The sequence below is a fragment of the Manis javanica genome, chromosome 5, assembly GCF_040802235.1.
Source record: "Manis javanica isolate MJ-LG chromosome 5, MJ_LKY, whole genome shotgun sequence".
Taxonomy (NCBI): Eukaryota; Metazoa; Chordata; class Mammalia; order Pholidota; family Manidae; genus Manis; species Manis javanica.
In genome coordinates this window covers 52,671,722-52,697,072 of record NC_133160.1, presented here as the reverse complement: position 1 = coordinate 52,697,072, position 25,351 = coordinate 52,671,722, and the positions used below count along the sequence as shown (strand labels likewise).

Genomic DNA, 25,351 nt, shown 5'->3' with positions numbered 1-25,351 from the left:
TTACCACTTATACATTACTTGGTTCTTTTCTTAATATTTTGTGATTTTTCATCTATGTTCATGAATGAGGATGGCCTATAATTTTCCTTTCTTGTGTGATCCTTGTCTTGTTTTGATACCAAGATTATACTAGATTTAAAAGTTTAAAGTGTATAATACATTGTACTAGAGGTACAATGTTGTAAAGCAGCTCTCTAGAGATTACTACTCTTACTTAACTATGGCTTTTGCCTAAAATATAACTTTAAGTAACATTGAACAGAATGAGTTAGAGAATTATTTTCTCAGAGAATTTTAATAAGATTGGATGAGTGTGCTCCTGAAGTTATTAGAATTTGATTGTAAAATTATCTGGTCTTGATAGTTCCCTCATGAAAAAATTTTAAACTATGGGATTTGATTTATTTAATGATGATTGGACCTGTCAGGCTTTTTGTTGTATTTTGAATCACTTTGGGAAGTCATGATCTTTGGGCTGACAAAACTGGTCTCTTGTCCTTCTATTTTCTCCAAGGAGGATTGCACAGACTATTCTCTAGGCTTGAAAGTATGGGATGAACACAACTGGTAGTAGAAGAGATCATTTTAAGAGGTGCACAGACACAATTTAAAAAATTTTTCATTGTGTTAATCACATGTAACATGAGATCTACCCTCTTAAAAGTTGAAAGTGTGTAACACATTGTTGACTAGAGGTCAACAGCTCTCTAGAGCTGTTGTATAGCAGCTCTCTAGAGCTTATTACTCTTACTTAACTAAGACTTTATGCCCAAAATATAACTTTAAGTAATGTTGAACCACATGATGAGAAAGTCATTTCTATTTAAATTGTCTTTAAGTCTTTATGGTTACATCAAATGGAAGGTATCTGTTTGGAGCCAGTAGGTCCCACACTCCAAATTACAATATTTATTTTTCTCAGAGTATTACATGTATGTGGTCTGAAAACACAATGAGATTAAAAGCCTTATAGAAACAAATAACTCTCTTTATTGCCAATTCATCCCCAGAGACAACCATTGTCATCCTTTTTACTACCATTTTTGGCATTTACTTCCATATTTCTAAACACTCTGCCTTCACTGTTATTTATTGATTCACAGATGTAGGCATTATCAATTGACTTTCTTTTATGGAAGAAAGAATTTTATGTTCCTCTGCTTCCTCTTTTCCTTACCTCCTTCTTCCAGTAAAATTATGTCATTTTGTTGAGTTAAATCAACAGACAATGTTTATATTATTATAATTAAATAAATAATGCTCAAAGCTAAGTCAAATAGTATACTATGACTTCACTTCCTTCTTGGGCAATTTTTTGTTTTACCTGGGGTTAATAATTGTTTCTTTGTTTGCCCAGTTTCATCCCCAAATCTTCAACAGAACTGAAAATCTCATCAGTACATTCATACATTAAATAATCTAGTAAAACCATTTATTTCTTTCTTAGACAATCCCTGCTAAGTCTTCCATATTTCTGCCCCATTCTGGAGGTTTTGCTTAGGCCTCTTACACAGTTGTTATTCTGGGACTTCCTGTCATCATCCTAGGAATTTTGCTTATACTTTCCTGATTTGGGTCACCTGTTTCTCATATCTTTTATTTTCCTATTTGTTAGTTTTCTCTCTCATTTTGGTGGAACACATCCTGCAGAAACTTCCTGAGAGAGGGGGAATGGCAGATCAAATTTTGAGATTTTACAGTTCTGAATATGCCTTTATTCTGCCTCACACTTGATCGATGACTTGGTTAGGCATATATTTCTGTGTTAAAAATCCTTACACTGAGAATTTTGAAATTATTCCTCTATTCTTTTCTAGTTTCCACTAATGTTGTTGAGCTGTTTTGTGTTATTATAATTCCTGATCCTTTGTTCGGAAACTGTGGACACTTTAGGACTTTTCCCTTGTCCCAGTGTCTTGAGATGTGATGGTGGTATGCTTGCTCAGAGGCATTTGTCTTCACTATACTGAACCCTAGAAGAGGCTTGTTCACAGCCTGAAAAGTCATGTCCTTCTGTTCTAGAACATTTTTTTTAATATTATTTTTTTCCCTAATTTCTTTTTCATTTTCTCTATTCTTTCATTCTTAAAATGTGGATTAATTATATATTGACCTCCTGGACTGTTCATCGAGCTTTCTTTTATCTTTACTTTTTTTATCTTTTTTTACTTCTAACTTTTTACTGATTCAAACAAATTTCAGATATGAATTTCAATTCCTAAGTACTAACTTCTATTCTCTGCTTGTTCTTTAGGTATTGCTCAATCATGCCTTTTTTGTTGCACGAATGCAATTTATTCTCTTACACCTGAGGATTTTAATGATAAAAAAAAGTATTACTGGGTTACCTTTGTTTCTTCCAAGTTCCTTCTTATTTGTCTATTTTGGCCTTTGCCTTTTTTTTATTATTATTATTTTCCCATTAAATATTTATTGACCACTTCTATATACTAGGCACTGCAGTAGCTTGGGATACATCAGTGAATCAGACACAGATTCTTGCTCTCTTGAAGTTCAACTTACAGCCAAGGAAGACAGAAAATAAGTAAGCAGATAATATTATAAGAAACTAATATATTACTTAAGAGAGTGGTATTAAGAAATAAAGAAAAAGGAAAGCATTATAAGGGAGTATGGGGGTGTGTTGCTGTGGGTTGAGTTGGGGTGGGTTGTGATTAAAAATAGGGTGATTGGTGTAGGTCCCACTGAGAAGGTGGCACTTGAGCAAAGCTTAAAGTAGGTGAAGGAGTCAGCCATGTGAATGTGTACAGAAAATGTGCCTGAGGCAGAGCGAATAGCCAGTGCAAAGGCACCAGGAATGTGCTTGGTGGATTAGCAAGGGAGTCAGTGTGGCTGAGAGGAGCTGACAGAAAGTGACAGGAGGTAAAGTCAAAAAGGTAATGGATAATCATGTAGGGCCTTGAAGGCCATAATAAGGGCTTTGGCTTTTACTTGGAGTGAAATGGAGAATTGTTAAAAGGTTTTAAGTAGAGGAGTAACATGATTTTATGAAAACATGACCTTTTGAAAAGGTCACTGTGTTTTACTGAGAATAGTCCATGGAGGCATTGGTAGGAGCAGAAAATTCAGTTAGGAGGCTACTGTGAAAATCCAGGTGAGAGAATGGTGACTTGAACCAGGGAATAGCAGTAGATATGATAAGAACTGGTCAGATTCTAGATTTATTTAGAGGGTAAAGCTGATAGAATTTCCTGACATAATAAATACAGAGTGTGAGAAGAGTTAAAAACGATTTATATTTTTGGCCTGAGCATCCTGAAGGACAGAATTGTGATTAACTGAGACAGAGAAGGATACAGGAGGAGCAGTTTTGGAGGAAGACCAGGACTTTCCATTTCGGCATGTGTCTGAGAAGTGACTTATGCTACAGCTAAGGAGAGGGTTTAAGCATCATGTCTACTAAACTACTCATATTGTTTGTTATTGCATCATAAACTGGCTAATACATTGTTGTTTACACATCCAAGTGGAGGTAGAGAGTAGGCAGCTGGATATTCTAATCAGCATTTAGCAGAGAGATCTGAGCTGGAAATATAAATTCAGGAGTCACTGAGGATGAGTCTCATTAAAGCCATGAGACTAGATGCAATCAGTAAGGGAGTGGGTATAGGTAAGGGAGAAAGAGGACCAAAGACTGAACCTCGAGCCCTTCAGCCTTAGAGGGAAAGAAGACAAGGGCAGAACAAAGAGATTTGAGTAGAGAGATTAAGACTTCACTCAAATATCAGGTGATTTCTTGATTGACTCTCTGTGCAAATTTAAGAAAGAGGCCTTAAAGAGTGAAGTGGAAACTCTGTGTGCATGGGCTGACCTTACTGAGTGGGCAGCTTCACTAAGGGTGATTGATCAGAAGGCAGCTTTATTCTGTGGGTCCCAAATGTCAGCATCTGTAGTTGATCTTCCTGGAACGATTTAGTTTCTCTAGAGAAAACCCTGAAACTTCCTGCGGGGTGGAGGGCATAAGGGGTGACGGAGGGAAGAGAGGGGTGAGGGAAGAGGATGGTACAATAAGCCTGATTTCTATAGTCTGAGAGGGTGGTGGGTAAAGGAAAGAAGATTCTTTCATCTGCAGTAAGTAGGTTTGCTGTTTTCAGTACAGAATTTTACCCACACCCTTTATTGTTCCTGGAGCCCCACAGACATTCTGTCGTTCAGTTTCTCTAGACAGCAAACCTCCCAGTGCCTCTTAATTCTCCCCATTCCATAGAGAAAGGGCCTCATGCTCTGAGCCTTCAGCAGTCAATAGCATCTAATGAGAATGTGTGGCATTTTGTTTTGTTCTGTTTTCATGGGATTGATTTCTATACTTATCCTTTATTTAGAAAGCGATACTCTTTTTTCACTTGTGGTGGTGATATAAAATTTCATTTTCCATAATTTGTTTAAGTAAAAAGAATAGTTGATTTATAGAAAATAGTAAGTGGTATAGGGAGAGGCTAAATTTTTGACAGTGATGTATTACTACTTGAAGTTTGGGAGAAGCTACTACTTATAAAAATAATCAAAAGGAAATTCCACATCTCCCTACTTTGTCTTTCATGATCCGAGAACTTGCTGTTGGGAAATACTGGGCTTCCAGGAGGCTAAACCCTTGCGTTACTTCTGGTTCTACATTCATTTGCAGTTTCCACAACTTTGAACTTCTTCCAAGTTATTGCTCTCTTTCTCCCTCCTCTTATATCTGGACTACTCTTGTTTTAGGAATAAAGCTGGATACCATTTCCAAATATGTCTCTTAAGTTACTGTTTATAAAGTAAGAATACAAGCCCAATTTCCCTGTTTGATTAATCACAGCAGAACAGAGAGGGGTTACAAAATAAATAGCCAATAATTGAGGCAGGGGGGCAATTTGGAGCCGTTTTTAAATGCCTGTGAGGGCACAGGAGTAGTGGTCTCTCTGAAGGATGAATGGGAATGGCCTACTTCCTTTCCATGCAGTTTTTCTTAGATATTCTGCAGTATTAACCCAGTTCTTGCCTTAGATTCTAAGGTTTAGGGTAAATCTGGCCAAATCAGATTAGATTCATTGCTAGTGAAGCTGTTCCGACCTTCTCTGAGGTAGATAGGGCTAGATCTCTGGGATAACCAGATCATTCCAAAGCCTAGCTGGCTACCTCTTGTCTTGAAGGATAGGCTCTCTTGAGCTCTGCAAATTCCTGAGAGGGAAGTACTTTCTTTTCTGGCTCTCCTGGATCAAAGCATTGAGTCCCTGCAGCATCCCTTGAAAGCCTTATGGGCTTAGCTATGACAGAAATGCCTCCTTTCCCCCTACCCTTTTCTCTGGCTGTTTTGCCCTAAGTATAGCCAAGAAGCCCAATATTTCTTTAAGTGGAACTTAACATTGCATAGCAATCACTGCAAGGTCCCTCTCACCACCACTGAGGTACCTGTTCCTTGTTTGAGGGTTGCCTCAGGTTGGATATTCATTTGCCAAGCAAATATGACTATCTCTAGAGTTTTGCAGTCTTTTGTCAGAATACTTTTTTTTTTGTTTTTTTTTGTTGAAGAACATTATGTTTACTAGGCTCCCCCCTTCAGTAAATCCCCCCCGTACACCCCATTACAGTCACTGTCCATCAGCGTAGTAAGATACTGTAGAATCACTACTTGTCTTCACTGTGTTGCACAGCCCTCCCCATGACATTTTTTTAATTTGTGAAAATAGCAACCATAATTTCACCAAGGGCTATTCCTTCATGTTATTGCTAAGTTCAGAAAATTTTATCTAATTTGAGTGCCTGATCCTTTTAGATTAAAGACCTTTATAAATCTGAAAAGTGGATCCAAATGAGCAATTGATCTTGTTGCAATTTAAATACATTTCCTCTGATTCTATCTTCAGTGGAAGAGAAGAACAGCTGTTGGCCTCACTCTTTCATACACTTGAGGACCACATTCTGTATTTTGAGGCTAGGTAGCTTTCTTCTTCAATCATTAAAAAAATTTGGTTGTTATCTTTAGACTAAAATTTTTCATCTTATTTCTAACACTGGAGCCTAGAAATGTATGTAGTAGTCCAACAATGGTTTTGTCAGGAAAATTGCTTCTTGCTTAGTACTTTTTAATGCACTCCTGTTTGCTTAATGCTCAGTCCTTCAGTTCCTCTGCCAGAGCTAACCTGTCATAAGGCATGAGTACCCAACTGGGAATCTGAGTATCCTTTAGAAAGATTAACCTCTTCTTACCTTACTGTAGTTCTGCAATTTTATTAAATTTTTTTAGCAGTTTCACTAACTTTTCATAGTCATTTAGTATTCTAATTCTGAAATTTAGAAATTAAAACTAGTGACCTTAATGTCTATCTAAAAACTATGGAGAAAAGAAAAATTTACAATAATAATAATTTTTTAAATATTCTTCAACACCAGGATTATAGTAATGTGGCTCACCTACTTTTTTAGTGAGTATACAAAAGTTAAAGAGAGTAAATGCATGTCCATTTGTATTACAAGTGTACCTATCTTAGACATTAGCTGAAAGCACAAGATGTATTTATCCACTAAGTTACAAAGCACTGGGGATCTCCAAGATGAGAGAATTACTACATGATGAGTTCTTCAAATTCTGGCATCCTCATTCACAAACCACCTGTATTAGTCAGCTTGGGCTGCTGTGACAAAACACTGCAGACTGTGTGGCTTAAGCAATGGACATTTGTTTTCTCACAGTTCTGGAGGTTGCAAATCTAAGATCAAGGTTCTAGCTGATTGAATCTCTGTTGAGAGCTCTCTGGGCTTGCCATGTCCCCACAAGGCCTTTCCTTGGTTATGCGTGTATGGAGTGGGGACAGAGTTTGTCTACTGGGGGAGCTCCCTGGTGTTTCTTCTTACATGGACACCAACCCTATGGGATCAGGGCCCCATACTTCTGACCTCACAACTCCAATTATTTCCTTATTTCCAATTCAGCCACACTAAGGGTTAAGACTCCAACATATGAATTGTGGAGGGACACAAACATTCAGCTGTGCCACTACCAAACGGCTTCTATTACATAAGCTAGGTGATTCTCACATAGTGAGGGGTAAGAGGCAGCCGGAATTTGGGTGAGCTGGAAACCTCACTCCCTCATCTGCTCATCCTATTCCTTAGGAGCAGGACCAAGGAAGTGCTCATGCGATTGGTGCCCACCTGCCACCAGCTCCCTCTGGTGTTCCCACACAAGGATTACTTGACAAGGAGCAAATTAGATGGTTATGAATACATACAAAAAGATGAATTCCAGCAACCTTTCATCCTCAAGCCTTTTCTGAGCATGTTAACGTGTTGCCCTTACCCCCAGACAGTGTAATGATCCAAAGCCTTCTCAGGGTCAACTCCAGCAGACCAAGGCCGGGCCATCTGTTAACAGGCAAGCAGCTCATGGCTGTGTGCAGCCTGCTGCTTCAGAATGGGTCACCAAAATGAAGGAGAAAGTAAAAGGAGCAGACAAAAACTTCCTACAAAATCTCCTTTAAGTTGCCTGGGCTGTTTTTTTTTTTTTTGAAACATTAGAAATGTTCTATGGGTGGTTAGATTTTCCCCTTTGGCAAATGGCTCAGCTTTTCTATGAACAAGATTGTTATGAGCAAAGTTTCCTGTTGTATAGTCCTTAGAAATGTATCTATCAAATAGCAAATATCTTTGAAAGTGTTTTAGCTCAGGGGGCTCCCAAGTGATGTGTACATAGTGAGGGTCACATGAATGATCTGCTGTGGGGGTGAGGAGAATAATCGAGCTTCTGTTTATATTTATTCTTAAAATCTCATCCTTAAATTTCTATTTTGTGTGTGTTTTGTAATGTGTATGATATTCTTTCCCAGTTGATTGTATTGTCTGTGCTAATGATCAGCCCCAAATTCCCAGTCTTTTAACACAATGGAAGTTTCTGTCTTGCTTATGCTGGGTCCCATAAGGGTGTTCCTGGCTGGGTGGTGTTCCACATGATTATTTAGAGGCCTAGGTTCCGTGCATCTAAGGACTGTGTCCCCATCTAGGTCCTCAGAGTCCCCTCCACTCCCCCAGTGCCTGGGGAAAGGGAGATTAGCATCCGAGCTACTTAGCCATTTAGTTTAGAAGTGACAGATTTCACTTTCACTCACTTGCATTGGCAAGAAGGTGGCCCACCCAAATCCCAGGAAGCTGGGAATGAAGTCCCTAACTGGGCAGTTCCTGTCAGCACTGACTTCACACTGTCCTTGTCAGCTAACTTCCTGTGCTTCAGTAGGACGTGTGTGTATTTTCATGGAGTTTTTCAACCATTAGGGTTATGCAATCAAAAAAATTTTGAGACTAGTGTTTTAGGAACTGCCAGATTTAGGGCTGCCAGGCCAAAATTTGATTCCTTTTTTTCCAAAATGAGGTGCACTTTGCAGTACACTTAGTGACTGACACAAGGCCCAAAACAGTACTTAGCTCTTGGACTAGCCTCACTGCTGCCAGCCTTCAGATCCAGGTGGGTCACATGTCTTGAGCACCACAGCCCAGCTCCCTTGGAGATGGGGGTGGGCCATGAGGGGTTTCAGCAGATTGAATTACTCAGTTTCTGTGGGCTCCATCAGACCATCCTTTAGGGTGACCAACTCTTTCCAGCTTGCCTGGGACTGTCCTAGTTTTAGCACTCTGTGTCCCAGGAAACCCCTCAGTTCCAGGCACACCAGCATAATTTAGCTGGGACTGTTCTGATTTAAAACTGAAAATCTCATGTTCTGAAAACCTTCTCAAGCCCAGGTCTAACCAGGATGGTTGGTTGATGTAGCTCTGGGGGGGTAGGGTGTTCCCGGCCTGGGACAAATTCCCTATGAAAGTGATGAAACCTAAGTAAGTTGAGGGAAAGTGTAGGTTGGGAGAAACCATTTTTATTGCTCACAGCTTGCTAGGTCCTTCTCAGTCTGTCTCCTCCAGCCGCTCCTCAAGCTATGCCGCCTTACCGCGCTCTCCACTTTCTTCTCTGCCCCTTCCGGGAGGAACTGCTTTGGCAGGTTCTTGGTGACTGGCACATGTCAGACGAATTATGTACCAGGAACGGAGGGGAGAAGTGAATGGCTGTTATCTCTCCACCCCTTCCCCCTGTACCACCACCCCAGGCTGCAATGATAAACACCTATTGATATGTAAATAAACTAAGACCAGGTAGGAAATTATGGAAATTTTGCCATTTATCCCAGTCACCCTACTGTCCTTCCAGCAAAGACTCTTTCTTTATTGTCCCGGGATAGAATTTAAGACCCATGGTAAAATCTGCCTATAACAAAGGAGAAGTTTTCCCTAAAACTTTTTATGGGAAACTTAAATATGTGAAGAGCACAGGATTATTGTGCAGAGGACTCTAACCAGGGAATGAGTAGACTTGTTTTCCCTTGGTGTGGACATACAGGAAAGGGGACAGTCTATCCATAGTCATAATCAACTACACCTTCTGTTCCCATGCAAAGTGAAACTAACACAGCTGCTACCAGCTGTTTTCTGTCCCATTTGGAGATTTTTTCCTGAGGATCCCCTGTGTAACAAGACAAAATCGCATTTGCCTTCATGTCCAAAAGAGACCACTAATTATTTTTGTTTTGATTTTCATGTCAATGTAACTAATTAGTCAGTGATGGAATTGTTAAGAACGAATATTCAGAGTTTGGCCCCCTTGAGTCAAACAGTGTTTGTTGACAACTTACTATTAATATCAAGCTATCCTGGGACACATCCAAACATGGACCACTTAACTGTGGTGGCAAAAGACATGGTCACATGTTAGAGAGGGTGGAGGAGGTTATAATGAGCAGGTAGAATGGGATTCAAGTTATTTCAAGGCCAAGCTATACCTGGTACTCTCAGCATGCAGCAGCAGAGAAGACAATCAGCAAACAGCAGGGCCCCAGGACGGGTCATCAGAGAATTATTTGGAGTCTCTGAAAGATGATAGAAACAAATGGACAAAGCCTCATGTTACAGGGATCAGGGCTTAAGGCAGGTCAGCAAAAGAGAGACCAGGAGAAGAGTACAATGAGCATATCTGGGTCATAAGGTCAGGGTAGGACCAACAGTGACCAACTGCTTATAGGGAATAAAGGAGCTTATTTCTTGGGAAAAGGGGGTAGTAAAGAGATACAGTGTCAAATTCTTCATGCTTTGCCCTCCAGGAGCACAAGTGCAAGTTACATTCACATCTTTGCCTGAATCTCAAAGGCTTGTAAGCACCCCTGCTTACCCAGGCCCTCAGCACCCCTTTCCCTTATCTTCTTGGTTACTTCCTGGAGCCCCAGAGGATGTGCACAGGGGTACAGCTCCTGCTGGCAATCAATTTAAGGGGAGGGGGTGCCACTGTCCTGCTGAAGTCCTCCCCCAAATCCCATGGATATGGTGGACACAAGCCATTTGGGCTCTGAGAGCTGGGTGTTTGGGAGGTCCAGCTTTAAGGTGGAAGTATTAAATATTGGGGTGCTAGATGTATGGTCCTCAGGGAGAAACCGGTTGTTGAGGATTTCCTCCTGACTGAATGGCACTTGTGCTGGGGGTGCATTTGTGGAGATAGTGTCTCTACCTTCCCCGCCCACATTAGTGTAGGAATTTCCCCATTGCCACAGTGTGTAGGACTCACTCAGCTAGTGCCTAAATTTCTTTCAGAAGGAATTGCTCTGTGTGTGACTGTACACTGGTGTGTGTGTGGCAGGAGGAATGTTCAGGAGCCTCCTGTGTCACCATCTTGGCCACAAACACAAAACAAAACACTTTTTTTTTCATTAAGAAAAAAAAAATCACTCATGGTGACCTGGGCTAAAAGACTCAGGCCTTCAAGAGTCACTATCAACTATTTTGGGGTCAATTGCCTCATAACCTTAAGTACTCAAACTTTAAGGCTGATTTCAGGAAGAATGTGGAATCCTTTGTAGTCCTATGTGCTATGATGCTTCCACCAGGCTCAACTTAAGGCCTCATCACAAACTACATTAAAGTTCTTTCTGGTTGTGATGTTGTCAGTAAAAAGTACAGCCAACCCAACCAAGATCACCTGGGGGTGTAGCACAGGAAGGAGGATGAATATAATTAATATTTTTCCCTTTGCTGGGTACAGATGAATGAGTTATAATTCACAGAGAACTATTCTTTTTTGCTTAAAAAAGTAACAAATTTTCCACACTAGTCTTCTATGAATAGAGGCAAATTGACTTTACATTAGGACAGAGCTTTGGAATCTGGAGATGACACAATCTACCTTTGATTATCTGTGAGGTATCAGTCAGCTTGGGCGCTCAGGCCTTAGTTATTTCCTCTGTAAAATGGGAATGAAATATGCTCATGTATTTATATCAGGAGATTTTAGGGATATTACTTATGATTATTTTTTAATGTGTTGAATAACTCAAGTGGAAAGCAGTGGATGTGAGGGAATTTGGGGGAAGAAATCCAATTAATATGAATTATTTTCTGTGTCTTTAGATAAGACACAGAATGATTTTTAGGCTTAGAATTGGGACCATGTCAAAGCCTGTCTTTTGGAAAAGAGCTCTATGATTCATTTCTGTTACTGGCAATTTACACATAGGAAAATGACTCTTGGCCCTGCTCTGAGCTTTAAACAATGTTTGGGTCCCATCTTGATAGACTCATTTGACATGTAAGGACATTTAAGTTTTTAAAGTAATTCTTACATTATTTTTATAAGAAGAGATTGGACATTTGAAGAAAACTCAATGCTTTGGTGTATAGTTTTCTCATAAAATAACCCAGATCTTTTATTTTTTCCTGCAGACAGAACTGTGTGGAGTTTTATCCCATATTCGTGATTACATTGTGGATGGCTGGATGGTATTTCAATCAAGGTAATCTAAAAATGCAGTCAATTCTGTTCTGATGACTACAGTTTTTAGAAAAATTAAGGAGCAGTCACGCAAACATTTATCTATTGATCCTGAAAATTATTTTAAACAAAATAAGCATGGTCTATGTGCCTCAAAGATCACTGTGCTGCAGCGAGGGTAACTCTGGCTTCTTCCCAATTTAATTCAGTAAGTTTTTTTTTTTTAAAAACCACTTTGGAACAAACTATATGCTGGGTGCTCTGGGATGAAAGCAACATGATCTCGTCTTCAAATCTGATACTCGAATTCTAGTTTCTCTTCAGGAAAAGAACAGAGTTAACAGTTCACCCTAATTACTATAGCTAGTATTTATTATTTATTGGGCACTCATTATGTATAGGTACTGTTTTTAAGGTGTATGCACTTATTATCTCATGCACAAGTTTTATAGGGTTAAGCACCTTCCTATGGGGTGCTATAATTAATTCCTGTTTTACAGATGAGGAAACAGAAGTACAGAGAGGTTAAGTGATTTGCCTAACTTAACATTCACCATTGTAGGAGAAAAGTAGCTTTCAAGTACAGAGCAGTGTCTATAGGTATTTGTCCCAGCAACCCATGTACCTTTCCTGAGAGTTCCCAGGGATGTAGTGTTCCTGTACGTAGCAGCTTGACTAATATCTGCTTTCTGTGGGACTGGGGTATCTTTACCCAATCCCTGCCTGTCCCTTTAACAGGGGGTCAAACCAGCATCACCCTGCTCCCTTTTTTGGAGAAATTAAATCAGTTTTACTTTACAATAACTTTTATTGCCTCATTTGTGTCTGATACGTGATTGTTCAGATTTAAATAAAGCCACATGCAACTACTTCCAACCTCATCACCCTCTCCTTGTAATTTTTATTGTCAATCGAGGAACTTCAGATAAAAAGCCCTTGAGAGAAAGACTTCTTTATTCCAACTCACGTTTTTGTCCCTTAAGGGCATGAATGAAGGCGGTTGTTCCTTGTTAGGTAAGACCACATTAATGACTAATAAGCAAAGTGCATTTGGTAATGGGACTCAGTGTCTGCCATTTGACCCTTTGGATTTCACTGTAATGGGCTGAATGAGGCCATCTGCCTGTCAGGAAAGGATTTCTTAGGTATCTTCTTGTAATTTTCTTCTTGTTCTTTCTCATCCAAAGTTAAGTTGCCTGTTAACTGCCCTGAACAGTTCTCATGGGCCTCATGGGAATAGTTCATTAGATATGGAGTTTCAAAACTGCAGCATCCTCAGAATCTCCCCACTTCCTCAGGTGCCAGGTGGCCCTACCTCATGCCTTCTCTTTTGGTTTGGCCCCCTTGTTCTTATCCTTCAGGCCCCCAAGCAAATGTTATCCCCTCAGAAAGATGCTCCTCCTCCAGCCTCCGAGTCTCATCCCTCTTCATTGCCTTCCCTGCACCTTAAAGTCTGTCATTTTCTTCTCCCTTTTCTTTGTTATCTCTGCTGATAAACTATAAAGGCAGAGAGCTTGTATCTATTTCACTGCTAACCCCAATCCTTGGACTAATACCTGGTATGTTGACAGTCCTAGTTTGCATCACTGAGGTGCTGAGGTGCTGAGGAGGAGAGAGGGTTCCTAACGCTGGAAAGATACTGATATTTCTCCTTGGACAGGATGGCAGAACAGCACACCATATTTTACACTTCTTTTGGGTAAAATTTATATCTAGTGAAATGCACAAATCTTACGTGTACCATCTGATGAGTTTTGACAAATGTGTGTGTTTGTGTGACCCAGCTCCCTGTCAAGATGGAAAGGCAGAAAGTTTTCTTGTGCGCCTCCCAATTAACCCCTCCTAGAGGCAAACACTGATCTGATTTTTGTCATCACAGTTTAGTTTTGCCCCTTCTAGGACTTTACATAATTGGAATCATACAGTATTTCCTTGTGTGTAATGCTTCATCCATTCAGCACAAGGTTTCTGAGATGTTCATGTTGTTGTAGGACCTGCTTCTTTTCATTGCTGAGTGGTATTCCACAGTGTGATCATTGCAGTCTGATTTGACATTTTTTTGTTGATAGATTTCTGGACTGTTTCCCATTTTTGGCTGTTATGAATTAAGCTGCAGTGAACATTCTGTACAAGTCTTTTTATGGATGTGTACTTTCCGCTTCTTGGGTAAAAATGTAGGAAGGGAATTTCTGAGCCAAAAAGTATGTTTGGTTTTATAAGGAACAACCAGACATTTTCCCAAGGTTGCTATACTATTTTGCATTCCTGTCAATAATGTTCTGAGGATTCCAATAGCACCAACGTTTTGTAAGGTCAGTTTTTTTAAGGTTTAGCTATTCTGGTGGGTGTTATCCTATGGTGGGTTCAAGTTGCCACTTGTTGATATTGAATGAGGTTGAGCAATGTTGAAAAAAATTTATCTGCTTATTGGTGCATCTGTTCCTCTTCATATGTGAATTGTTCAAATATTTTGCCCATTTAAAAATTGAGCTGTTTTCTTTTTCTTATTGCTTATTGAATTGTCAGACTTCTCTATATATTTTGGACACAAGTTTTCTGTCAGATGTACATTTCATGAGTACTTCCTTAAGTTTTCACACCACCTTTTAGGAGAGAGAGTGCCATCATATTCTGTATCGTGTCTATTTTCTCTCTATAGTGTTTGCTACTTGTCTGGGTCTGGTGTACATATATGCCCGTCACCAGTATTTCTGGGGATATTCAGAAGCAGCTAAAAAGAGGTAAGAAGAATTCAAGAATTGGGTGGTTAGGCAAAAAGGAACAGGGTGGAGTCTGAATTAGTTTCCTGTTCCTGGGAGTATTAACAGCCTGTGGTAGTGATTGCAAAGGCAGTCCATGTTGCCTGATGCCAAATCTTACCAGGCCATATGCGATTAGCTGCGAGGTGAGAAAATGCCAGTATGAAGAATACAGTGTGCACAGCATGTGCACTCTCTGGCCACCACACTTCTTAAAATCCTTGTAGAAATTTTGCACTATCTCCAAAAACTTACCAAGGAAATAATCTTGCCCAGCCTCAATAATCCTTTGAATGTCCAAAGGAGGCAATTAACCTATGTGGCTCAGCATCCCCTCTAATTTGGGTGGAGAATCAAAATTTTCAAATGACAAAAATCTGGGCATTCTGGAAATGTCAACAATGAGCTTCATCACCGTAGCCAGTCAACCTCTCTCTCTCTCATGTCTGCCCTGCAGGATCATGGGTTTCCGGTTGAGCCTGGGGATTTTGGCCTTGTTGACAGTCCTAGGTGCCCTGGGGATTGCAAACAGCTTCCTGGATGAATACCTGGACCTCAATGTTGCCAAGAAACTGAGGCACTTCTAACTTTTCCCCCTCCCTTTGCGCAAATGCTTGCAGAAGCTCTTTCCACTCTGAAGATTATGTGGAGTCACTTGTTCAATTTTCAAAAATAAAAGTATTTTGTTTTTCTTGAAATGGATTGTACAAACATACCTTTTAAAGAACACATTTCCGGTTTAAGAACTGAAGTCTCCTCTGAGGGTAGATGGCTGTATCACCAATGGAAGTGCTGAGCCCAGGATTGAGACATGCCCATGGAAACCATGACTGCTCCTCTGGGGAGGAAGCAGCCTGACCCGGTGCTGAGATTCTGTGCAGGCCATCACCGCTACCTGCCTCTGAGGTGGCTTCTTTCTTAATGGAATGTTCCAGGAAGATGCTGATAGGGCAGCCAAGCCCACATCATTGGTTGTAAGAAAGCAACAGATGGCTGCATGTGGGGGAAAGTCAGGCATACACATAGGGTAGCTGGAGAAGAGAGTCATCAACTAATAGCACAAAACAAATGTGGTTGTGAAAATTTACTTTATAAAGCAGAAGGAAAAAGAAAAAAAGGCCAACCATTTTCTAGAGACTAGTGCCCAGTAAGTATTCTTGCCCCTGGGCAGAGAAGGCCATGTTCTCTGCTGGAGTGCCTAGGGTGGGGCCTGCTGTCCGTTTGCGCCCTGTGGGGCGTGGGGTCAGTGCTGCTGGGATCCTGAAAGGCAGTCATTGTCTGGCACAAGGCAAATGACTTTTCTTCATTTTCTTCATCTGTAAAATGGGAATAAGTCCACCTCACAGTCTTCAGGCACCTTAGGAAAATGGAATTATGAGCATATATATCATATTTTAACTTCAGGAAAAGAGCTCTCTGTCAATTTTTCCAAAGAAGGTTGGACAGCTCGGAAGCTGGTGTGGTCATCTTCAGGAAGCTGTTTAATGAGACTTTTCTTTCTTTTGTGGGCACAAGGGAATTTACAAAGGCTATGAATAACAGAAAATGAAATAAAGGCTTTTAAACACTAGTGTTTCCAGAATAGCAGGGGAGAAGATATGACACCCTGCACTCCACAAAGTGATATTAAATACCCCAAAGGATACTGACAGTGTAGCAGTGCAAGAACCGGGATGTCTGGAAACCAGTCTGGTTCCCACACTCAGTGGTTGTTTGACCTTGGACTCGGCACCTCATTGACAGACGTAGTGTAACAAAGACGTGGAGACTCCAGGGCCAGACAGAGCTATTTCCTGTTCTACCACTCGCTGGCCATGCTCCCCAGCACTTTGTAGCTCTCTGCCTCGGGTTTCCCTTAGGTAAAATGGGGTTAGTACTCTAAAATGTTGTGATTCTGTGGTCTTTTTACTTTATAGTATTCTGATCAGTTACAGTAACTTGTAATTATGATATTTTAGTTGTTTTATACACTGAAGTTAAAGGAAGGAAGGGAGAATGCAAATTTTTGATGCTGAAGCATCATTATCACATCCTTTGGAAGTGGTAAATAAAACACAACTTTCCAAATCTTATACTTAAGGATTTTTAAACAATTTCTATTTTGCATATCAATTGGAACTATTTAAAAATGCGAGCTATAAATGTGCACACACATACACATACACAGAGTTTGGTTAAAAACATCTTTAAACATCTGAACTGTAGAATTTATTAACTTTGTCCTAATACTTTTGTCACCACAGCAACCTCATGGTTACTTTAATTCCTATAAATTGGCTACAGGGAGCAAACCTGCTGGCTAGAGAGATGTTTCTGATCTGCTTGGAAGTTTTATATATATTTTATATATTAGTGAATTGACAAATTTTATTTTTAGAAACCAGATTCATTGCCTCAAAAATCATGTTATGAAAATCAATTATGAAAAAAGGGATGGAAAACTTTTCTATATTAAAGAAGTCTTAAAAGGCATGAGAAGTAGGTGACATTAGGGAATAAATGATTGTGTTCAGTGTAGAATGATATTGTGGTTAAGTGAGAGAATGTCCTAATTCTTTGGAGAGCATAATGAGAGGCTGAGGGGTGAAGAGGCTGGATGGGTATAACTTACCATGGAAGATTTCACAAAACATGTATGTAAAACATATATGGTAAAGTGTTAACAATTATTAAATTGAGTTGATGTTTAGTTGTTTATGGCACTATTCTTTCTACTTTTATGGTTGTTTGAATATGTTTATAAGAAAACATTTAAAAAGCTGAAAAGAAGTTAAACCTAAAATCAGCTTCTTGGTGGCTCACAAGTTCTTTTATGTCAAGCACGACATGCTTGACTCAGGATCTGTGGTACTGTCAGAGCCACAGCCTCAGTGCTGGTCTGGCAGCCACCCCAGGCATGGCTGGGACACTTGGGCCCCATGTGTGTGGATGCTGCCTGATCACCTCCAACTGGTGCATGAAATGAGATGGGTGTCTGTGGTAGCTCGCTCAGAGGACACCAGCTTGGGAATCAAATGTCCTTAGAACTTAGAAAGAAATTAGAGGAAACTAAGAGAAAAGAAGAGGGAAAAAAAGAAAAAGAAAATAAAAGGATAAAGGACTGCTTACACAAACAAGGGAAATAGGAGCCCTATTCCCTTCCCAGGCATTTTTCCTCTCCACTTTTCTTTGCAGGGTTGGTGGTGGGTGGAGTGTGGCTAAAAATTAACAATAAAAAGAAAAGTTATTAATATAGAGAAGCATCAGGTCATTTGTTTTCCCCTCATTTTCTCCAGACAGTCTTCTTGGAAAGAATGGTCAAAGGCAGAAATAGCTCATCCAATGCTTTTGACTGTTCTTTAACTTTCAGCAATAAAATACGTCTTTCTCCCTGGGGCAGATGCCTGGTGACTTCCTGGGTAGATGTTTATTCTCTGCCTCCTTCCTCCCATCACACACTTAATGCACTGGGATTTTATAAAGGTCAATAAGATTACATGTAAAAAGTCATTTTGAAGGAGCAAGGTATTCATTCCATTCACCCAGCACAGAACAAATTTTTATTCTGTAGTTTTAATAAACATAAAAAGATATGGTTTTAATTAACTGGGACTAGGAGGCATAATCAACTCTTCTCAGAGCTTCATGTTTTTACTTCTATTATCAACCCCACCCCCAATGCAAATCAGTCCATTATTTCATCTTGTACATTGGGACGGCCTAGTGTCAGGTTGTTTTCTATACGGTATTATTTGCTAGCTAGTCTTGAACCACAGTCTACCATGAGCAGAACCAGACTTACCTTCTACAAATGCATTTTCTCTTGGTTTGTGTATATTAAAACTCACCTTTGTTTTGGGTCTCTTTTCAAGGATGATTTTATTCTGTTCTTGTGGCCTGTTTTTCTGCTTAACCCAGATGGTTTTGTTGTAGTAGTATGTAGATAGACAGAGCAGGGACAGGGTTGGGGACTTTGGCCAGTGTTTACATTCAGCTAGATGCTAGTTTATATTCTAACCATTTCATGTAAACTGGGATATGGGGAATGAGGGTATAGGTAATAGACCTGCCAAAATTGACTGGTTCCCACATGGAGAAGTGACCCTGACTTCACCTCAAAATGCATTATATGCTCATGAGCATACTAAAAATCACACCCCTTGGCACCATGACAGCTCGGAAGCAGACCATCTAAGGACAAAAAGTGTCACCCTGTTTCCCAAGAAACCCTCCCTATTCTGAGGAAACCCCCTCTATCCCAATGAATATCCTGCCCTATTTAAACTCCAGCTATAAGACTGCCTAACCTGACTCCCTCCAAGCTGCTCATCTCTGGAGCACACCTGTAGTCCTTCCTTGTGTGTGTACTTTGCTTTACTAAATTACTCTTTGCTTGTGTCTGCTTGACCTACTCATGAATTCTTTCTCCATTAGGGTCAGGAACTGTCTCCCAGGTTGAGTTCTTACTTGGTGTGAAGGGAGATCTCCCTAGATTGAATTTCCCAGAAACAATTTTGGATCATGTTGTTGTACTATGCTTTTAAAGTTTGATGGGAAGTCTTGTGTCAGGTCTTCTAGAGTGGAGGGGTAGATTCCTATGTGTGTGATTTATTAATACAGGCCTCTCAGGCGGGGAAAACAGAAGAAAGTTGGGGAAACAGGACAGAGATAGTTAAGAAGCTGAACAAGGCAACAACTTCAGGCAGAGGTTTAGCCTCTGGCTGATCTTTCAGCAGACCTTGAACATAAATCCTATCTCAGAGTTTATCCAGACAACTTAACTGGGTTCTCACCCTTCACCAGTCTGGAGAGATGTAAACATCTAAGCACTTTCAACTCTCTTTGGGTGGTGCAGGCAAAGCCAGGCCTTGGCCTGAGGCAGTGCTCCAAAGAAAAGCAGCATGGCACACGTGTATGTGTGTGTGTGTGTGTGTGTGTGTGTGTGTGTGTGCTGACAGTGTCCACTACAGTGGGCAAGACCCCTTTGTTACTTTCCCCTCAATATGTTGAGTTTTCTTCCTTTTTTTTTAATAAAAATTTTACTATCAATTTTCAAAGTCCTCTGAATGAACCAGTTGGAAATTGAATTGGTACAGAATCTGCAAATAGGCTTCAGTATATTGCTTTCAAAGTTGAACTTCCTCTCTTCCCTTTGCCACATCCCTTGGAGAGCAAGTTTGAAAGTTTTAGCTGTGTCATTGAATTAAAAAGGCTGGGAATGATTGATGTGTACTGTCAAATAATTGTTTAAATAATGATATCAAAATTTTGAGACCAGAACTACAGTTAATCACTTAAAATCCAGTTATAATATATCTGCTTAGTTAAGGTGGAATATCCAGTGACAATCCTGAAATAAACTATACTTTTGATTGATTCAGGTAATGATCTTTTATTTTTCTTTTCTTCAAAAGTGGTATGTCAACATCACTTCATTTCTACATTTCAGAGTTCTGTACATTTCTTTAAAGGAAATAAGCAATGCTCAATGTACAAAGTAAAAACAGAAAACTAGAAAAATCGGAATAAAATGGAGCAAGTTGCCATAGGTCATACAGTACAAATTAGTAATTAGATGTCATCTGAAGTGCAATACCACTGCTGTGATGATGAGTTAAGGAATGAAATAAAAATACTCTATTTTAAACAAACAGTATATATATATTTATATGTATATATTTTTTACAGATAGTAGACCCAGTGATATCTGCAGTATTGTAAAAACTTATTTACAAATAACTTTTTTAAACATTACATATACATCAGCACCATAGTAAAAACAAAAACAAAACAAAACAAACCTATTAAAATCTACCTCTCTATTTAGTTGGTCCCAGTACTAAGCATTTGGAGGAAGCTTGTGAAAGGTAATGGAGTCCCCCCTCCATCAGGCACCTCTATTGTCTCATCATTGCTTAGATATTTATTTCCTGTACCTTTCAGAAAAGGTAATTATGTATTCTGTTTTTTTGGTTTTCATCTGTTTCCACCCAAGGGTTTCCCTGCTGGTGTCCTTCCCCTAGCAGGCAGTTCATGATCCCCCTGCTACCACCACCCTGCACCTCTCTGGGTGCAGCTCCTCCTGCCTGGGCTTCTGCCAGCGGGCCACCCCTCTGGTCTCCATCCTTGCTGGGCAGATCTGTAACCTTGGTACATGGCAAGCAAGCCAAGGGCAGTGTCATCTCTCTACACCTCTGTGCCTAGCTTTCTACTCCAGCCCCCCTTCTCAGGACAAGGACCTCCCTCCAGGGCAGCCAGTCCCACTTCCCAGGGCCTGAAGAGAAGGGAGCCGGTCTTTCCGACAGGGAGGGAGGGGGTGGAGGAAAAGCACACATCACTTTTACTCACTCAGGACAAGTAGGCCACATAGCCTCCAAAGGGGGACAGTGGGAGAGGAGGCAAGGAATAAAGGGACAAGCCTCGGGATAGCGGATTGTTGATCCCTTCTGACGGACTCACTTAGGGCAGATTTGAGTGAATTACAAAGAGAACAACTGTACAGAACTTTTGAAGTGGATTACTTTGCTCATATGAGAGGAACCATAGCTTCCTCCTTTTTAATCACCAAAATGGGTAAGGTGGAGTAACTGATGGTTCAATGCCTCATCTCTCAGGGTTTTAGATTTGTCTTTCCAATGAGTAGGGATCAAAGGCAAGGCTGACATTAGAGCATCACCCCTGGGACTTTCCCAAAGGCAGCCAGAGCCGGCAACCTCCAGGCCATTCCTCCTTGAGGAGATCAGAAGTAAAAGTGCGGCTTAGATCAACCCACCACTGACCGACCGTCTGCAGGTGGCTCAGTTCCAGGCAGAGGACGTTCCTTCGTTTCTATGCATTACAGGAAGGGAACTGCATTGTTCTTGCATTTATTTTTACTTCACCCAGGTTCTGTGAGGACAAAAGCTTCATTTCCTCTTGGACAGTTGTAAGGAGAAGCATGGGCAGGAGTGTGGGAAACAGGTGGCCAGGACACGGTGCCCAGCCAGGTTTCCCACCCTGTCCTCACTGGAAGTAGGTGGGGACTGCCTAGATCTGCCCAGGAGGCTCCATCCCACCTGCCCGTGGCCCCCCAGGGCTTCAAGCAGGACTCTTCTCCAAGCTCACTTGGCTCTTCTTGTGAGGCAGCCGACAGCCTACATCTAAGATTCCTGAGGGTCCTCACAGGCAGTAGACAGGCCTGTAGGATCCTTGTGGTGGTCTCCCTGTGACATCTGACTGTCTTTCTCTTACCCTCTAAATACAGTAGCATGTCTTGAAGCCTGGTCTCTCTCTTTCAGAGTTCAGTGCATTTCTGACCTGTGCTCTTGGCCGTGCAGCCACCCAGCAGCCTCGTGGGACTCCTTCTGGCCTGAGGCTCTGTCTCTTTTGTCCCCAGAGCTTCAGTCTCCAGACCTGGGCCAGGAGGGGCTGCTGGTACCCATGTGGTGGTGGAGTCCCTTTTGGCTGGAGCAGCTCTTGCTGGGCCAGGCACACAGGGAGTGCTGGGCAGTGGGGCTTCAGATTTGTCTCCCCCACCCGCCTCTGGAGCATCTCCTTCTCTTGCAGCAGGGACCTGCATGACAGCTCCTCTGGATTGCTGTGTGAAAATCAGGTGAAATGAGACCCAGCAGAGCTATGGATTGGCACCTGGATCTTCCACCATCAGCCTGCTGCAGTTTTGCTCAGTTTACATGGGTCAAAAAAAACATAAAACAAGGATGGGTCAACATCCTGTTTCTTTTTCACATTTTGAGCTTTAACGACTGGAGTTGTGGCTCCTGGGGCCCCTCTTCACTAGGGGTTTCCAAACAGTTCATCAAGCTCCTGCATCCACTCATCCCCTGGCCCACCTTTGATGATGGAGTCCACAAGATCTGCACTGTCCGAGAGGCCAGGGAAGGAAGCCGCGGCTGTTTCCCCGCTGTAACTGTATGACACGTCCTGAGGGGGGTTCCGCTCATAGCCTTGGCTCTGGCTGCTTGCTACAAAGCTACCACTGGGCATCTGCTGCTGGGCTGTGGGCTGGCTGAAGGCCGGCATGCCAGGGACACCCTGGGGTAGGCCAGACAGGACCATTGGCCTAACCTGACTGGTGCCTTGTGGCCCTGGGAGTGGTGGCATCATCTGCCGACCCATGGCTGTGGGGTTGAGGGATCTCGTGTTAGCGTCCACGACCTGGCTCAGTCCCTGTGGGAAGTGCTGCTTGGTCAGCCTTGGCTGGCCGGCCTGCAGCGGGTAGCTGGTGCCATTGGTGAATGACCCTAATTCTCCACTAGTCCTCCCAGGCATCCCCTGTAAGCTCCTCTGTTGCCAGCTCTGTGTTCCCTGCTGGACTGTTCCCATCATGCTCTGCAGCCGTGGAGGGCCCTGGGGCCTTGGCAAGGCCTGGCCCACTGGCCCCTTCATCTGCTGGTGCTGCTGGGTGATGGCCGAGTTCACCAGCATGCTCTGACCAAAACTACTCACCATCCCAACCCCCTGCCCGGAGGTGGGCTGCCTAGGTCCCTGGACTTGGCTGTGTGAGATGCTCATGCCACTTTGGTTTGGGTGCTGCAACATTTGTGTCATCCCAGTGCTCATGTTGTACATCCCTGGTTGGCTGGTAGGCGCAGCACTATAAGGGGCCATTCCCATCTCTGGCTGGGTTGTAGCTGTGGCCATTGTCCCTTGGTTCTGGGAGAGTCCCATTCCCATCATGCTTGCATTCTGTGCCATCAACCGAGAAGTTCGCATGCCCTGGAGGGCTGCTTGGGTTCTCACAGCTGCTATGTCCTGGGGGGAGCCTGCAGGAGAAATGGACACACGCATTCACTCATCTCCATGAACAATGTGCTGTGACAAGTTGTTAGACTTGACTTTGGGAATGACAAAATTCTTTTATATGAAAGGATCTGCTCTGATGATAAATTCTTAATAAAAATTATTTTTTATTATAATGTACGCTGATTGCAAACAATCTGGAAAATATTGAAGAGCACAAGGAAGAAAATTAATTACATGAATTTCTACTATCCAGAGATGACCACTGCTCTTATATATAAGGCACACAAACATTGGGATCATACAGTACACAGTAGTTGACTTTTTCATTTGATACACCCTGATAATTTTTTTGTTCACATTTCAGAAGCAAATTGTTTCTTTTTTTCTGGATATGACGCTATCCTCAATGAGTAAGAGACCATTTTTCTGGGAGGTGAGAGGGAATTCACCTCCTGGGCTAAATTAAGAAGAAATGGCCAATCACTTTGCATATTCTATTCATGAAGTGGAGCATGGTTCAGTAGAGGATACTATCAATAAAGACCTTTAGACAATTTCCCTGAAGACTTGAGTAGGATTTGAGAGGTGAAAGGCCATTGCTTCTGATAAGAAGCTATTTCGACAGATGGGACATTTTTTGGATCCACTCTGGAGATTTCCAGATGCTCCAGATTGTCTGAATCATAACATGTCAGAGTACACTGGCCAGCTTCCTGAGCTGGAAAAAGAAATCTTCCTGCTCCTTGCTACTTGGCAATGATCTTCATGCATTTCTCCAACAAAGTCCACTCCTTCAAATTGCCATGAGTACTTCTCTCAGCAGATTGCTAACATAGTTTTAATGATGCTGTTTAAGAGTTGGCCAGAGTATGAATGCCAAGTCACTTGTCTCTCATGAGGCATTTGAGTGAGTCCATGGTTCGCAGGACATTTTCAAATAGCCAAGAGAATAGATATGTCACCGTGAGAACCCCAGTCAATGTTGTAAGGTTTAAGAGGTGCACAACAATGGATTTTTCTATGACCCTGCTATTGATTATGTCCATGAGAAAAAGAAAAAAATATATTTTTTTTCCAGGACATTTGAAAAAGATGCAGCATGGGAGCCAGTTGATATTAAAAGTAAATTTGATCCCACCTGGAACTGGAACGAAAAACCAGATGAGAATCTGTATCCTCGTTAAACCTGGCACATCGGCAGATAACTGACGTGTGTTTTTTGTCTTCCTGATGGGGTTATTGATTTCTGGGCAGCAAATATGTCTCCCTATTTTCTTTCTTTCTTTAAGAAAGGAAATTAGGGGAATTTTGATTATGACTTAAGTTTTTGTGGCTTGAGATCAATGTCACGCTGTGTTGTAAAAATGAAATGGTTACAGTGGGGAAGCCTGAAAGGTCTTGGGGAGAACCCTAGAAATGTTTCAGGGTTTTTTTTTTGTTTTCAGTTTAATTATATCTAAATGATATTAAAAAAATTTTTTAAGTTCCTGTTAAACACTGGATGGTGGCATATACTGCCATTTGTAATCATGTTATGAAGCTTTGTGACCTTAATGACTAAATTTGTATTGACTACATTGGCCAATGTGATCAACTCCAGTGAAATGGGTTATTGAGTTGTTTATAAAAAAATTTAAGGGAAAAATATTGTTGACACAGAGACTGATGGGACAGACTCAAATTACATAAAGAGACTGATGGGCTTCTGGAAACCAATGAAAGGACTTTCATGTTTTAGACATTTTTGTTGTATTTCAGAATGGACATTGTTGGACTGGATATTATCTGGACTAATTTTGTGAATGAGAAATAGTTGCTTTTTTTAGAGGGCAGAAATGCTGCAATGCCTTTTAAAAGGTATTGAAACATGAACCCAAGCTCACCTTTATTTTTACTTCATGTAAATGACCACACCATCTAGGTATGATTCTTATGGGGAAAAAGGTGGGGGTGGGGGGACATTTTAAATTTAGTAATCAGCTCCATATTTTTATCCTAAAAGAAACAAAAAAAGCTTTAATTAATCTAGTTGTATGCCTTTAGTAACTTTAAATATGCAAAGGCAAAAAATTCAAATGCA

General features: G+C 41.2%; 2 protein-coding genes across 5 annotated transcripts in view; one reads left to right on the top strand and one right to left on the bottom strand.

The window, feature by feature from the left end:
• The window catches only part of MGST2 (microsomal glutathione S-transferase 2), a 38,665-nt gene extending 13,425 nt beyond the window's left edge, over positions 1-25,240 (top strand). The window contains exons 3-5 of one of the 2 annotated variants that reach the window (XM_017674238.3): positions 11,743-11,813; positions 14,451-14,532; positions 15,008-15,248. In XM_017674238.3, coding sequence (XP_017529727.1) covers positions 11,743-11,813; positions 14,451-14,532; positions 15,008-15,137 — 283 coding nt within the window. In that variant the 3' untranslated portion in view covers positions 15,138-15,248. Of the gene's footprint in view, positions 1-11,742; positions 11,814-14,450; positions 14,533-15,007; positions 15,249-24,349 lie in introns of those variants that run through there. The other variant, XM_073237031.1, reaches the window with a different exon arrangement.
• The window catches only part of MAML3 (mastermind like transcriptional coactivator 3), a 432,522-nt gene continuing 426,458 nt past the window's right edge, over positions 19,288-25,351 (bottom strand). For all 3 annotated transcript variants that reach the window (XM_017674236.3, XM_017674235.3, XM_073237030.1), the window contains one exon: positions 19,288-23,291. In XM_017674236.3, the coding sequence (XP_017529725.2) occupies positions 22,303-23,291 (989 nt within the window). In that variant the 3' untranslated portion in view covers positions 19,288-22,302. The remainder of the gene's footprint in view (positions 23,292-25,351) is intronic.